This window comes from Lissotriton helveticus, chromosome 10 (assembly GCF_964261635.1).
Source record: "Lissotriton helveticus chromosome 10, aLisHel1.1, whole genome shotgun sequence".
NCBI lineage: Eukaryota > Metazoa > Chordata > Amphibia > Caudata > Salamandridae > Lissotriton > Lissotriton helveticus.
This window is the reverse complement of record NC_136071.1, coordinates 224,219,720-224,233,164: the sequence shown is the minus strand read 5'-3', so window position 1 is coordinate 224,233,164 and position 13,445 is coordinate 224,219,720. Positions and strand designations below refer to the sequence as shown.

The following is a 13,445-nucleotide window of genomic DNA, read 5'->3' as shown; positions in this document are numbered from 1 at the left end:
GCTCCGGGCCACCCCCTGGAGCTCCGGGCCACCCCCGTACTGGGGGGCATATGTTACGTTACTGTCTCGTGCACATCGAAGGCTGTGGATCTTCATCGTACCAGTTCCGATGCGGTATGTTTTCTGCATGGAGCGCCTCCCCATTGCTAAACCGACACAGAAGACATGGTCTGTTCTCTGCAGCTGTGTGTTATGCTAATGCAATAGCAACAGGATACACCAATTGATATTCTGCTGCTGTAGCAGAAAGTAAGCATTGGTATTGTGCTGTGCAAATGAGCAGACGAATGGAAAAGTATACACAACGCTTATTCCAAGAAATGTTGGGGATGTTTGTCATACCATGCCATATGACCAATGAGTGTCCACTTTTAGGATATTTAAAAAAAACCTGGACAGAACAATGCTGAAATTGAAATGGAAAAAATATTCTTGGGTACAATCCACCACATCACAGATGCAATTCAATCAAATATACTGTATTTGATTATAGAATTAAATTCAAAAAGCAACAATCCAATGTATGTATGTATGTATGTATATATGTGTATATATATATATGTGTATGTATATATGTATGTATGTATGTATGTATATATGTATGTATGTATGTATATATGTATGTATGTATGTATGTATATATGTATGTATATATGTATGTATATTTGTATGTATATATATATGTATGTATGTATGTATATATGTATGTATATATGTATGTATGTATATGTATGTATGTATATATATGTATATGTATTATATATGTATATATATATACATATACATATATGTATATGTATATATATATATATGTGTGTGTATATACACACACACACACACACATACACACATACACACATACACACACACACACACAGCTGTCAGCCAAAACGTGTTACTCTTGCTTGCCGGGTTGGAGGACCACAGCACCACTCAACCAACACGTTTCAGCCCTCACACAGCTTTCTTCACGGTCAGTGAGTCCTTCTTTGATTGCGCTTTTTATACCCATCTCTGCTATAATGGGGCATTATGGGATTTGTAGTGCACATTTTTTGAATCAATAACTTTATACATATATACAAAAAGGACAATTGCGCTTAAGTCAGGCCATACCCCAGTATTTGAAGAAAACCATTATATCAAATTGTTGAAAATCATTGCATCAAATTGTTGATAAATATTAGAACAAGGCGCCTAGTTATAAGAAGAATAATTGATGGGAGGGGTACTATACCCAAATGATACAATCGTAGCTATATTGAATGTTTGATTATTTTATAACATAGCTTAAAAAGCAGTGCGCAAAAAATGAAGAAAAAACAATGCTTGAAGTGAAATGGCCTGACTTAAGCACGATTGTCCTATTTGTATATATGTATAAAGTTATTGATAAAAAAAAAATGTGCACTACAAATCCCATAATGCTCCATGGGAAACGCGTTGCACACACATATATAGAAACATACAGTATTAGAACATTACAGTATACCATTGGCGCAATACAGATTAAAAAAAATCTAAATACATAAAAAGAAACTTCTAAGCTTCAAGCACACAGACGGAGGAGTAGCCGTTGTCGTAGACCATATCAAAGGCCCTGCAACAGACGACTTACACAGTTATGGCAACTCGAATAGACGCCATCCACTACTAAGTTCACCCTTACTTCTAAGAACTTTTGGCGCCACGGATTCCTCCCCCCGGGCAAGGACAATCCTTTGTTTTCCCTTAAACATCACCGCTCGTCGTACACGGAGGAACGCACTTGGATTTCCTCCCAGTGAACTGTACAGAATAATGGAATCTGAGATTTGGATCTCTGGCAATACTTTTGTCTTGCGCCTATGGTGAACGTGCATTTTTACCTTTGGATTATTGGATTGAGATGATGTTATTTGTAGCCCTGACGAAATTCCCACGGCACGAAAGGGAATGAAACGCGTTAGCTGTGCCTTTGTATCCTAAAAAAAAGGAAAAAAAGAATTCAATAAAGAAAGAACAGAAGATTTACAAACTTTATTAACTTTTCTTGCTATTTACATCATTGAGTGCACCTCTCAAATTTTTGTAAAATTCTAAGTCAGATAGCATTTGACGAAAGTATAATGCAGTTGCAGTGGCAAATGTTATGTTTTCTTAAAGGCGTTATTAAAAATGTTTTGGTAAAAACTATATACAATTTACAAAAATAAAATGTCTCTATTTTTTCAGAAAACTCATCACACTGGCAGGAACAGACCGAATAAGTGCTACAAGTTAATATTCCTATCATAACACTTGCAGTCTCGACCTAAAATAATTTTGCTCCAAGATTTGTGTGCCTTACAAATGGAGGTGGTATAGGATCAACTAGGGCCTGCCTAGCTCACAAAGTACGGTTTTAACATACAACTGCCAATGGAATTTTTTTTAAATAATTGTCACAATTCATAGTCAAAAATAACACATTTTTTTCGTAAAGCGTTGGTATTACACCAAATAGAAATTTTAAGTAGTATCAAAGCAACTTTTAATATATGCTCAGTATATTTAGCCCGTACTTCTTGTGCCAAAAATAGTGTAGAGCACTAGAAGGGCGAGAAAGAAGTCTTTGTCAAAAGCCGTTCTCCTTCCGTTGGATGCTTTTAGTACTGGACCCCACTGAATCACTACTGGAATTCGATGGCCCCACCCTAAGTACTTTCTACGATGTGAATCTCGAAACAATACACAAAACTACAGAAACAAGTATTCATCAAACAAATAAACAGAATATTAAATATTTAATTAACAAATCAATATAGTTTAAAAAACATTTATCAAAAGTTTCCATATTTTAATTTATAAGACGCTAGCTTATAGCTTTTTTTGTTGTTCCTAACGCATGCTGGCTATGCCAGCACATATCAGTGCTTCAGTTGAGGCCACCAATTCTCTGTACTAGATTCCGCCTGCTGTACTTGTTATGCTCACATACATAAGGCAAATAACTTAATTTTAAGCCATGAATTCTAAATTCCCTTAAATTTACGAAAAGTTATCAAACGTTTAAGTTTACATTTAGTCTTTTATTTTAGTCTGCATTTTTTTGTTTTATATATAAACTTGCAGACCCCATGTTAAGAACTTCTGGTCTCGTAGCTAAATTAATATCTTAAAACCTGCGAAATTGGGTTTGAATACTGGTCTTGCCACTTGATCAAACATTTTTGATTATTGGTGTAAGAGGCTGGCTTAGTATATGGTGCACACTTATGGAAGTGAAGCACCTTGCACTGATCCAGACAAACCTTATGGTGATTTTAGTTGTCCTAATGAACCATATAGTATACAGGTAAGACATTGTATCCTATTAGTTGTAAATGAAATTGAAAAACTACTGCTCATCATAAATGAAGCTGCCCAGATGGCTACATGTGACAAAGACCGAGATACCACTTCTGCTCTTAATAGGTTACAACAATTCATATTCAATGATTTTTATGGTGGTATTACAGGCTCAATATTTTAGAATTTTTCTGGTCTCAAACATTTAATGGTGAAGTTAAGAGTACATCATCCTAAACGTGTAGCATTAGGATTGTCCTTTAGCTGTAATCGTGCTCCTGCAACATTAGTAAATAATATGTAAGTTATATTTGTTTAGTTTTGAAAAATATTTTAAAGTATGTTTATATATGTGTGTGATTCATAGAGCATGAATATTGTTTCAAAGCAAGAGAGCAGTGTGCGAAAAGTGGGAGGACTTGCATGAGTGATAAGTAATGTTACTCAAGATAAGGGTATTCACAAGAGTTAACAGAGGAGTGGTACCTGAGGAGAAGTTATGGTGTAGCAAGATGCTGTGGGAAGAGAAGTACTGATTTTGATTGTGGAAATTAAAGAGGGAAAGCAGTTTTTTACAGGTTGTCACTGAGTAGCAAATGCGGCTTGCTGTCTGTTTTTCCTGTAGCGTTTTGTCTCTGATCCTTCAGTATTGCTGCTCCAAAAGATTGCATGCATCAATGGTGTTTCTAATCTTAGATTGAGGTAATTGGGTGTCATAGTGAACAGGGCTTTTGGAGGTGATACCTGCTGAAAATGGGAGGGAATTAATTTCCTGGGGAGTGAACAAGATCCTTTGAAACTCCTTTTCTGAGGGGTTGCTGCTTACAGGTTACTTTGCTGGCAGAATCTAAGATAACCCTCTGGAAAGTGTTGTCTCCATCATGCTGCAGAAGAGCCAGAACTTGTGCAGCAGTTCTGAAGTATTTTTTCTGAAGAAAGAACTCTTTCTGAAGCAGCAGTTGTGGCTGCAATCTGTTTTTCTTCTTGTGAGTGATGCGAGGCTTAAAGGTGAGGCCGAGAAAGCCAAGAGACTTATGGCTGATTAAAAATTGAGGTGCTAAGCCATTTAGATTCAGCGAAGAGAACCAGAATGTGTTATTTTCATCATCTTGGAATGAGGTTGAATTTGTTTCGGGTAAACCTGGACATCCTATCTTCGATGGTGACAAGGCAGTTGTTTAGATTGACAATATTGTGTGGAAAAGAGATTTCCAGGTAGAGCTGTCATTTACATACTAATGTGCCTTCAACTTCATGCCTTCTATAAGATTCAGGTAGAAGTTGAAAATCACAAGCATGCCTTGAGACTTGTGGTATGTCACAGGTGGCAGGGATGTAGTCTGATCATGAGGTACCTGTCTGGTGTTTCTTGCGCATGAATTAATTAATGAAAGTAGGAATCCTTTAAAGTCTGTTTTTGTTGGAGGCGATGTGGAGTAGGGTTTGTTGGTCAAAAGCCGGCCTCTGAGGTCGAGGAGGACAGGGAGATGGGTTGCCATTGTTTCTGATATGCATTGCTGATCACTTGATGGTGGCGCTCTCTAGGACAAGACAATTATACTCCTCCGAGTGAGATTGGAGAAGTGGGTTAGGCTGTTGTAAAGTACAAGTGCTTCACAGGCCCTCCTAATTAATGGTCCTTAAACTGAGTTTTCGCCAGTGTTTTGCTATCAATCATTTATGGAAATAATTTGATACAATATTAGTTATATTCTGATATTGATTGTTTTGTCTCCGTTCTTTCTCACAACTTTACCTACTAGTTTGGAAAAACGATTCATAGCTACACTTTTACATTTTGTATGAAAGAAATTCAGTGTATATTTGAAATGTAGATTTTTAGGTCTCGCCTGTCGATGCGCATGCGCATCGAGCTTGCGAGCCTATTGCGGCTCAAACAACCTTTAACTACGAAGCAAGGAATCGTGGCGATTCCTTGCAGTGCCCGTGACTTTTAAGCTCAATGCGCATGTGCATTGAGCTTAAAAGCGCGTGCACAGCCGCCCGCATTCCTCCGACACCTTTGAAGTGAAGCTTAGCTTCACTTCAAAGGCCCGGCTTCTTCACACCCACATGCCGCTCTCGCTCTCCCCGCTCCGCCCCCTCCCCTGCCCGGCCCGGCTTCTTCACACCCACATGCCGCTCTCGCTCTCCCCGCTCCGCCCCCTCCCCTGCCCGGCCCGGCTTCTTCACACCCACATGCCGCTCTCGCTCTCCCCGCTCCGCCCCCTCCCCTGCCCGCCGTGTGACCTCGGCTTACACTCACCCCTCCTTTCTCCCCTTTAGGCTGCTTTCGGATGCTTTGTTCGCAGCTTGTTTGTTTTTCGGTGATGTCAATGGTCTCCCATTCATATTTCTTGATCCAGGTGCTTGGGTATGTCTTTCATGTCTACAGTCCGTTTTTTCCCGTTGTTTTACCAGAGTCCAGCCCGCTTACCTTCCCCCCCGGGGGCGCTGTCCATCCAGCTGAACCTCGCAGTCGGGCCGCCTGTGAGAGCTCCTGCTCCTCTAGGCTCCCCAGAGCATCTTCCCCCGTCTGTTGCTCCCCTGCTAGTCGAACGGCCGCAGCGTGCAGTTTTTGCCGAACATGCTTGATCTTCCCCATCTCTGCAAATCACACGAACTACAAATAACAGCACACACGTGGAAGGAGCCGGACCACAACATCCGCCTTTACCGGAACGGAAGCAACAAGGGGGGCATGTGACAGGCAAGGGGGGCATGTGACAGGCTTGTGAAGAAGAGCACGGGCACAAATAAGCGCAGAGCGTTGCACTGCAAGCAGGGACGGAAATAAACATGGTGGAAACAGAAAGCACGTGATGCATCAGCACTATGCAATCCGCACGTTTTCAGTGACAGTGACTCACTTTGATTTCTTTGGAGGTCAAGACCCTGTTGTGGGCCCAAGGGAAGGAAATTAAGTGTGAGAGTGAGGACACTTCTTGTGCAGCACACACTGGGTTGTCTGGTGGAGGTAAGCTTTCCCAGAAGTAGATCAACAAGTATCAGAGAGGGGTTTCATCAGTCAGCCTCACTCACCCCCTCTCACCCCCTCTCACCCCCTCTCACCCCCTCTCACCCCCTCTCACCCTCACTCACCCTCACTCACCCTCACTCACCCTCACTCACCCTCACTCACCCTCACTCACCCTCACTCACCCTCACTCACCCTCACTCACCCTCACTCACCCTCACTCACCCTCACTCACCCTCACTCACCCTCACTCACCCTCACTCACCCTCACTCACCCTCACTCACCCTCACTCACCCTCACTCACCCTCACTCACCCTCACTCACCCTCACTCACCCTCACTCACCCTCACTCACTCACCCTCACTCACTCACCCTCACTCACCCTCACTCACTCACCCTCACTCTCACTCACTCACCCTCACTCACCCTCACTCACTCACCCTCACTCACCCTCACTCACCCTCACTCACCCTCACTCACCCTCACTCACCCTCACTCACCCTCACTCACCCTCACTCACCCTCACTCACCCTCACTCACCCTCACTCACCCTCACCCTCACTCACCCTCACTCACCCTCACTCACCCTCACTCACCCTCACTCACCCTCACTCACCCTCACTCACCCTCACTCACCCTCACTCACCCTCAACCCCTCACCCTCAACCCCTCACCCTCACTCACCCTCAACCCCTCACCCTCACTCACCCTCAACCCCTCACCCTCACTCACCCTCACTCACCCTCACTCACCCTCACTCACCCTCACTCACCCTCACTCACCCTCACTCACCCTCACTCACCCTCACTCACCCTCACTCACCCTCACTCACCCTCACTCACCCTCACTCACCCTCACCCTCACTCACAACACATATTGTGTTACAATAGGTGTCACATTTGCGAAAGATAAAACTATCTAGAGATGTAGCATAACGACCAGAGCTGCCATATAAGTCACATAAATACAAAACATGTTGCATTCCAAATGCTATAGGTGTCACATTCGCAAAAGTTATAACTATTGGCATTGTAAATGACAAAGCCATCAATTTAGCAATTTTAACAACGAAAAAATAAATACATTGTCATTTACAAGACCAATAACTACAACTTTTCTAATGCGAAACCTATTGCATTCCAACCCCACTCACCCACGCAACGTCACTCACACACGCAACGCCACTCTCACACGCAACGCCACTCTCACACGCAACGCCACTCTCACACGCAACGCCACTCTCACACGCCACTCATCCACGCAACGCCACTCATCCACGCAACCCCACTCATCCACGCAACGCCACTCATCCATTTGCAAAACGAAAAAAGTTAAACTCTTCTATTGCGAGACCTATTGCATTTTCAATGCTTGTTCTTTAATGTCTCTTTTTTAACCTCCATCTTTTATGCTGCATGGGAGTTATGGAACTCAAGGTATTCCCTTAGTCTTTCATTAGTGAGCCCGTTTAAGAACACAGTTGGTGCAGGGTCATTGCCTTTAAGGATTCGAGGAAGGAGGGCCTTTCCAAACATTGTGTTATTCCATAATTCTGAAACGTGGTGCTTCATACTTTAGTAGCCCATGCTAACACTTGATTTTCTGTATTCTCTTCTAGCAGTAAAAACAGATGGGTCTTCTGAGTTGCAGCAGAAGAGCGAACATTGAGAAGTACATTATACAACCAATAACTAAACCAAACTGTAGTTTTTGTTTGGTGCTTTTACTACAAATGATTGAGTTGTTGAAGAAACTATAATTCCTTTAAATTTATTTTATTGGTGTTCTGCTATTTTAGTTCTCTTAGATCACCAAACTGCCATTTCTGTAAAGATCATATTTTTCTTGTACAGTTCCTTTCGGTAAAATTATTTTCAACTTTTGCTAGAGCTTGAAATTACTTAATAGCCTTGAGTTTTACCCAAAGTTGATCACAAAAAAGGAATTTGAGGCGGTCACAAATGAACATCTGAATTTGCATTTGACCATTGTAATAAGGGTTACACTGTTTACAGACGTCTATCTTAATGTCATCCGATTGTGATTTAAGTGTTACTGCGCCCAAGCATTGTTAGCGAGTTAGTCATATTAGAGCCGGCAGACTGTTTTTCTCCCACTCTTGATGTATATTTGTCCCATATTATCTGTAGGACTGTGTATGGCTTTTCAGCATTTTACTTGTTATACCTCATGAGCTCCCTTACCCCATGCATTGGATGGAGTGTTAAAATCTGATCCCATTGTGAGGAATTCTCAAATTGGTGGCCACGCCTTTGGGTTTCGGCAGCCATGGACATAAAAAAACTGTCATGGTGAGTTCATCTGTCAAGGAGGGCCCTGTGCTGAAGGAGGTCTTATGACGTGAGGGCTCTGAAGTTTGAGGTTTTTCAGTCCTCCATCCTTACCTGCCTTCCTTATTTTAAGAAACAGTAGTGGGACTGTACTATTTATTCTCTGTTTGAAGCACATAGTTACTTTGAATGGGTAGCCATGTTTTTTGTCTTTTTCGCTTTGTTTACTTGTCTCACTTTTCTACATCTGTTGTACTTTGATACTCATTAAATCTAATTTTGAAGGGGTTTATTTAACTTTGTACACTACTTTGGTTTAAAGCAGCTAAGTGATTAATCCAGATAGGTTTAAGGCTGCAAAGCATCCATACTGAGACCCGTATCCCCTAATTAATTAAAAATGTAAATAATAAAATCTTCACATATTAAGCCCAATATTCCAAACTGTGACCCTGGACTAAATATAGAAAACTTCAAACAGCTTCATTGCCATCGTCGGGGCGAAACTAAACTACTCTTTTAAACAAATGTGTACTCCTCAACTTGAAGCCCAAATCACTGAGCCGTAAAAAATTGTTAGGTGAAGTTTTCATATAGTCGTTAATTGCTCTTTTTTTTTTCAGGGTTATGAATGTTAAAAAAAACTTATTGCGAAGAACTGTGTAGGGTGAAAGTCCTTACAATGCGGGTGGTAAATGTAAAACTAACATAGCCCTCTATTTCCCAGAATAAATGTATGCATGATTATTGTGTAAAATGTATTTTTGGTTTGTAGCATGGCCTCATCCATCTTCTGTTCCTTCCCAACTATGGGGAACTGTTCACTGATAACCATAATTTTCACTTCAGTTTAATAATTAAACAAAATTACTTTGCAGCTCAATTTTATTTTTACCTTTTTCAAAATACTAAATGGGCCCAATAAATAAGGAATCGTGCAATACAGATTTTTAAAGCAAGAAGTGAAACAGCTATGTTACCAGTGGAATCTTTAATTCTGAGATTAAACAATTATTTGACTGAGATGTTAAAATGTTATTTTGTGCAGCTGAATTATAAGAAGTCAAGTCTTGCTTTAGTTGGATGACCATCATATTAAGAAATCGTGGGTGGGAATATCCTTTCTTTTTATGATTTTGTTAAATCATACCAATGTTCATTTGAAGTTTTAGTCCTCGTTTTTTGGTGGAAAACTCAATTAAGCTTGCTTTATTTCCGAAAAAATTGTTTCATGTGCAATCTTGAAACTTGTGTATGTGCTGGAAATGCCGCATGCATTTTGATCCTAGAATTTGCATATCCGTTGTGAATGTGTGCTGTGTGGGCTAACAAGTTTCATATGCCACAGCATTCCAGAATAAAAATAAATACTGCTTGCAGCAGAAAGGAAACGTTTAGATACACGGTTTTGCCTCTTTCAGGTCCTTCGTCCGGGCCTCGTCTATCTGGATAAAAAAAGAAAATCTGCAAGTGCCTCCTAATATATTCCTGCGCCCATCTGCATGGAGGTATGTGCCCGACAAGGATCAAGACCCCCAGCAGCTTGTAGCTCGGCAGCTTCCTTTTATTTCTATAGAAAGTACTTCCAGATGTACTTTTGGCTCTCCCACACTCCAACTGTTTTCATTATTTGAACGACCCCAAACTCTCCCCACTTTAGGACTTCCATGTAGGTGCTGCACTGCCATATTTTTAGCGTTGCGTGGTATGTCATATAAACCACGAGAACGTTGTTCAATAGAAGAACGAAACGTTTCTCAGTACTTACTTTAAACCTTTTACTAAGGTCTTGGTTACCTCACCCTCTTTGCTACAAGCAGGAAGACAGTATCCTTCTCCAAATGAGATCTGGTGTGACCTTCTTTTCTGAAGGATGATGAGTTGATTTTCCATTTTATGGATTTGCTTTTAATAGTTTTTGGCCTATTCTCACACACCACATTGTATAGGACAGATGATAACGGGTTGGATGAACGTCCCAATCTATTCTGGTCAGACATTGGCAGCTTTTACTCAGCTGTAGCCTGCAATCTGGTTTGTGCTCGTTTGCCAAATCTGAGTTGGCAATGATATCCCAAGAAACACATTGCATCACTGGTGGACTGAGCTCCAGGTGTTCTAACATTTTGGCCAGTGTATGTTGATGTTTACTAGAGTGTGCGTGCCAGAGACTGCCTTGAAGGTATAGAACAATTTCAAATAAAATGCTTTATTTCAGTAGTGCACAAATTCCCAAAAATATTTTTTGCAGAGATCCAGTTCCCTCCAAAGCAGTGATTTTCAAAATATATTGCTTAATGGGGAATACATTTGTGGTGTTGGCATAAAGTTACATACACAAGAATGTGTTTGGGTTTAAGGACTTATAAGATCAGTGCTGATAACATGATCATAGATTCTTGATTTATTGCCCTAAAATGAGGCGTTGTGCACCTTAACAGCAAAGGTGATGGTTGAGTCGAAAACTGATTTTCTGTCCTCACCTGCAGCCTATTAGCATAAGTTGTAACCCCCATGCTTAAAACTGATAGTTACCTGTAAATATTCTGTTACTTTGTATTCTGTGGGTAATCCTACTCTGTGCAGCATTGTGATACTCTCGGATCTTGTTCGCATGCTATAAAACGCTCCATAAATGCATAAATACATAGAACGGCATGTGTCATGCATTTAGCTAGAGCCGGACCCCTGTTTCCCCCAGTACCTTCTTAACAGCCTTTTCTGTGCCTCTTATAGGTAGCGCAGGCCAACTATAGGTAGTGCAGGCCAACTATGGTTCCCAGGGATAGAATGGAAAAGATGTATTGTGCGCGAATGGAAGGGTGAAGAGGCAAATTGGGCATTTAGACCGGAGGTACAGGAGTGAGATCACATCATATTATTTATTTTGACATTAAATAGGTTTCATTATTCGATTTATGACTAATATTACCATGGTAGTATCACTGTGGTGCTAGGTGCATTGCTGCTGTGGCTGTTGTGCATTACCGTTGTAGAGGCATTCAAAACTGGAGCCTTCTTTACATTACTGCTGGTAATCCTGCACCGAGGTTATCACTGCAGGTAATCTTGCATAGGGTGGCCACCAATATAATATGTTCATATGTGAATGGCACTAATATTAGTAGTAGCTCGGGTGATTTGCATTGAACATAAGTAGCCGGTATTACTGGAAAAATTTGAGACCCCTGACTATTCATTAACTAACTACTGAAAACGAGACCACATTGCAAATCCAGTTTATGGATTAATATGATGTTTGGAGCGAATAGGGCTTTGTGACTCTGAGGCGTGTACTAGCAACATTGATTTTTTTAAGTTTGAAGTATTGCAACTGTAACAAAACTGTATGAACTACAATATGTACAATTACTGTGCAAGAGCTGTACGAAAAACATGTTTCATTCACAGTTTTCAACAGTTTGCCATGAATCAACTGGGCTACTACAACAAGTGAACCTCCATAACGTCACCTTAGCTTTGCTGCTCATTCGCTGTGAATTGTAGGTGCTCAAGCGGTCTGCGTCCACAGTACACCTGCACGAGAGGTGGGAAAACTGCTCCTAAAACTTGAGCATTTGGAGGTTGTGCACCCAATTATGCTCCTGATCGGGAGTGTTAATGTTCCTGACACCTAAGAATTCCACAAGAGTATATTTTTAGACCAATATTTCAGTTTTTTTTAACAGCATTATATAGCACAGTGATGAAAGCCAGTGTTTTGTACTGGGAGATAACGTCAAGCCACTTAGGTACTGGGAATTTGTTTGTGTTTGCTTGTGTTTGATACCATCTTTTTTAAGAAGAAGATGACTGTTATCGTAATTATGCCAATGAGTCTGCGTCCAAGAGATCTCACCCACACACATGGTTGAAGGACAACCTAAGCCTTCCACCTGATAAGCTTGTACTCAAAGAGAAGGTCCTCAGTGAATGAACTTATTTTAAGAGACTTCTATCTAGCTACATGTATGCAATTGACAACTAAATATTTCTTCTGCTTTTTTCCCCTCAGGGTATGGCTTCCGGCTCCTTGCATCCCCCTCTTCCTGAGAGGAAATGATTTTGACAGAGCATCTGGAGCAGAAGCAATATTGGACACAATGTCCTTCCATATTGAAAACTGTACAAGAATCATGCCCCGATAGAGATCAAGAGCTTTTTTGTGAGCGTATTTTTAAAATGTTTTAAATTGGCTTACTAAAAGGAATCGGTTTGGAGAAAATGGCGTCCTCGTCTATAAGGCGTCAGATGAAAAACATAGTAAATAATTACTCTGAAGCAGAAATCAAAGTCCGAGAGGCTACTTCCAATGACCCTTGGGGTCCCTCTAGCTCCTTAATGACTGAAATTGCTGATCTAACTTACAATGTGGTGGCATTTTCGGAAATTATGAGCATGATCTGGAAGAGGTTGAACGACCATGGAAAAAACTGGCGCCACGTGTACAAGGCACTGACCCTGTTGGACTATCTAATTAAAACCGGTTCTGAGCGGGTGGCGCAGCAGTGCAAAGAGAACATATTTGCTATCCAGACCTTGAAAGACTTTCAGTACATTGACCGTGATGGTAAAGACCAGGGCATCAACGTCAGGGAGAAGTCCAGACAACTGGTGACCCTCCTCAAGGATGACGAAAGGCTAAAGGCTGAGAGAGCGCAGGCCTTGAAGACCAAAGAGCGCATGGCACAGGTGGCGACTGCAGTGGGTAGCAACACCCAAATCAATTTTGGTCGAGGTTCCAGTCAGCCAAACCTGTCCACCAGCTACTCTGAGCATGAATATGGCAAGTCCGGTGGCTCTCCAGCTTCCTACCATGGCTGTAAGTACAACCTTTTTGTGTTCAGGTCCAGCAGTTGTTAATTTC

The 13,445-nt window shown here is 41.3% G+C and overlaps 1 protein-coding gene across 2 annotated transcripts in view; it reads left to right on the top strand.

Moving 5' to 3' along the window:
• The window catches only part of EPN2 (epsin 2), a 358,100-nt gene that overhangs the window by 88,693 nt on the left and 255,962 nt on the right, over nt 1-13,445 (top strand). For both annotated transcript variants that reach the window (XM_078665171.1, XM_078665172.1), the window contains exon 2: nt 12,594-13,400. In XM_078665171.1, coding sequence (XP_078521297.1) covers nt 12,803-13,400 — 598 coding nt within the window. In that variant the 5' untranslated portion in view covers nt 12,594-12,802. The remainder of the gene's footprint in view (nt 1-12,593; nt 13,401-13,445) is intronic.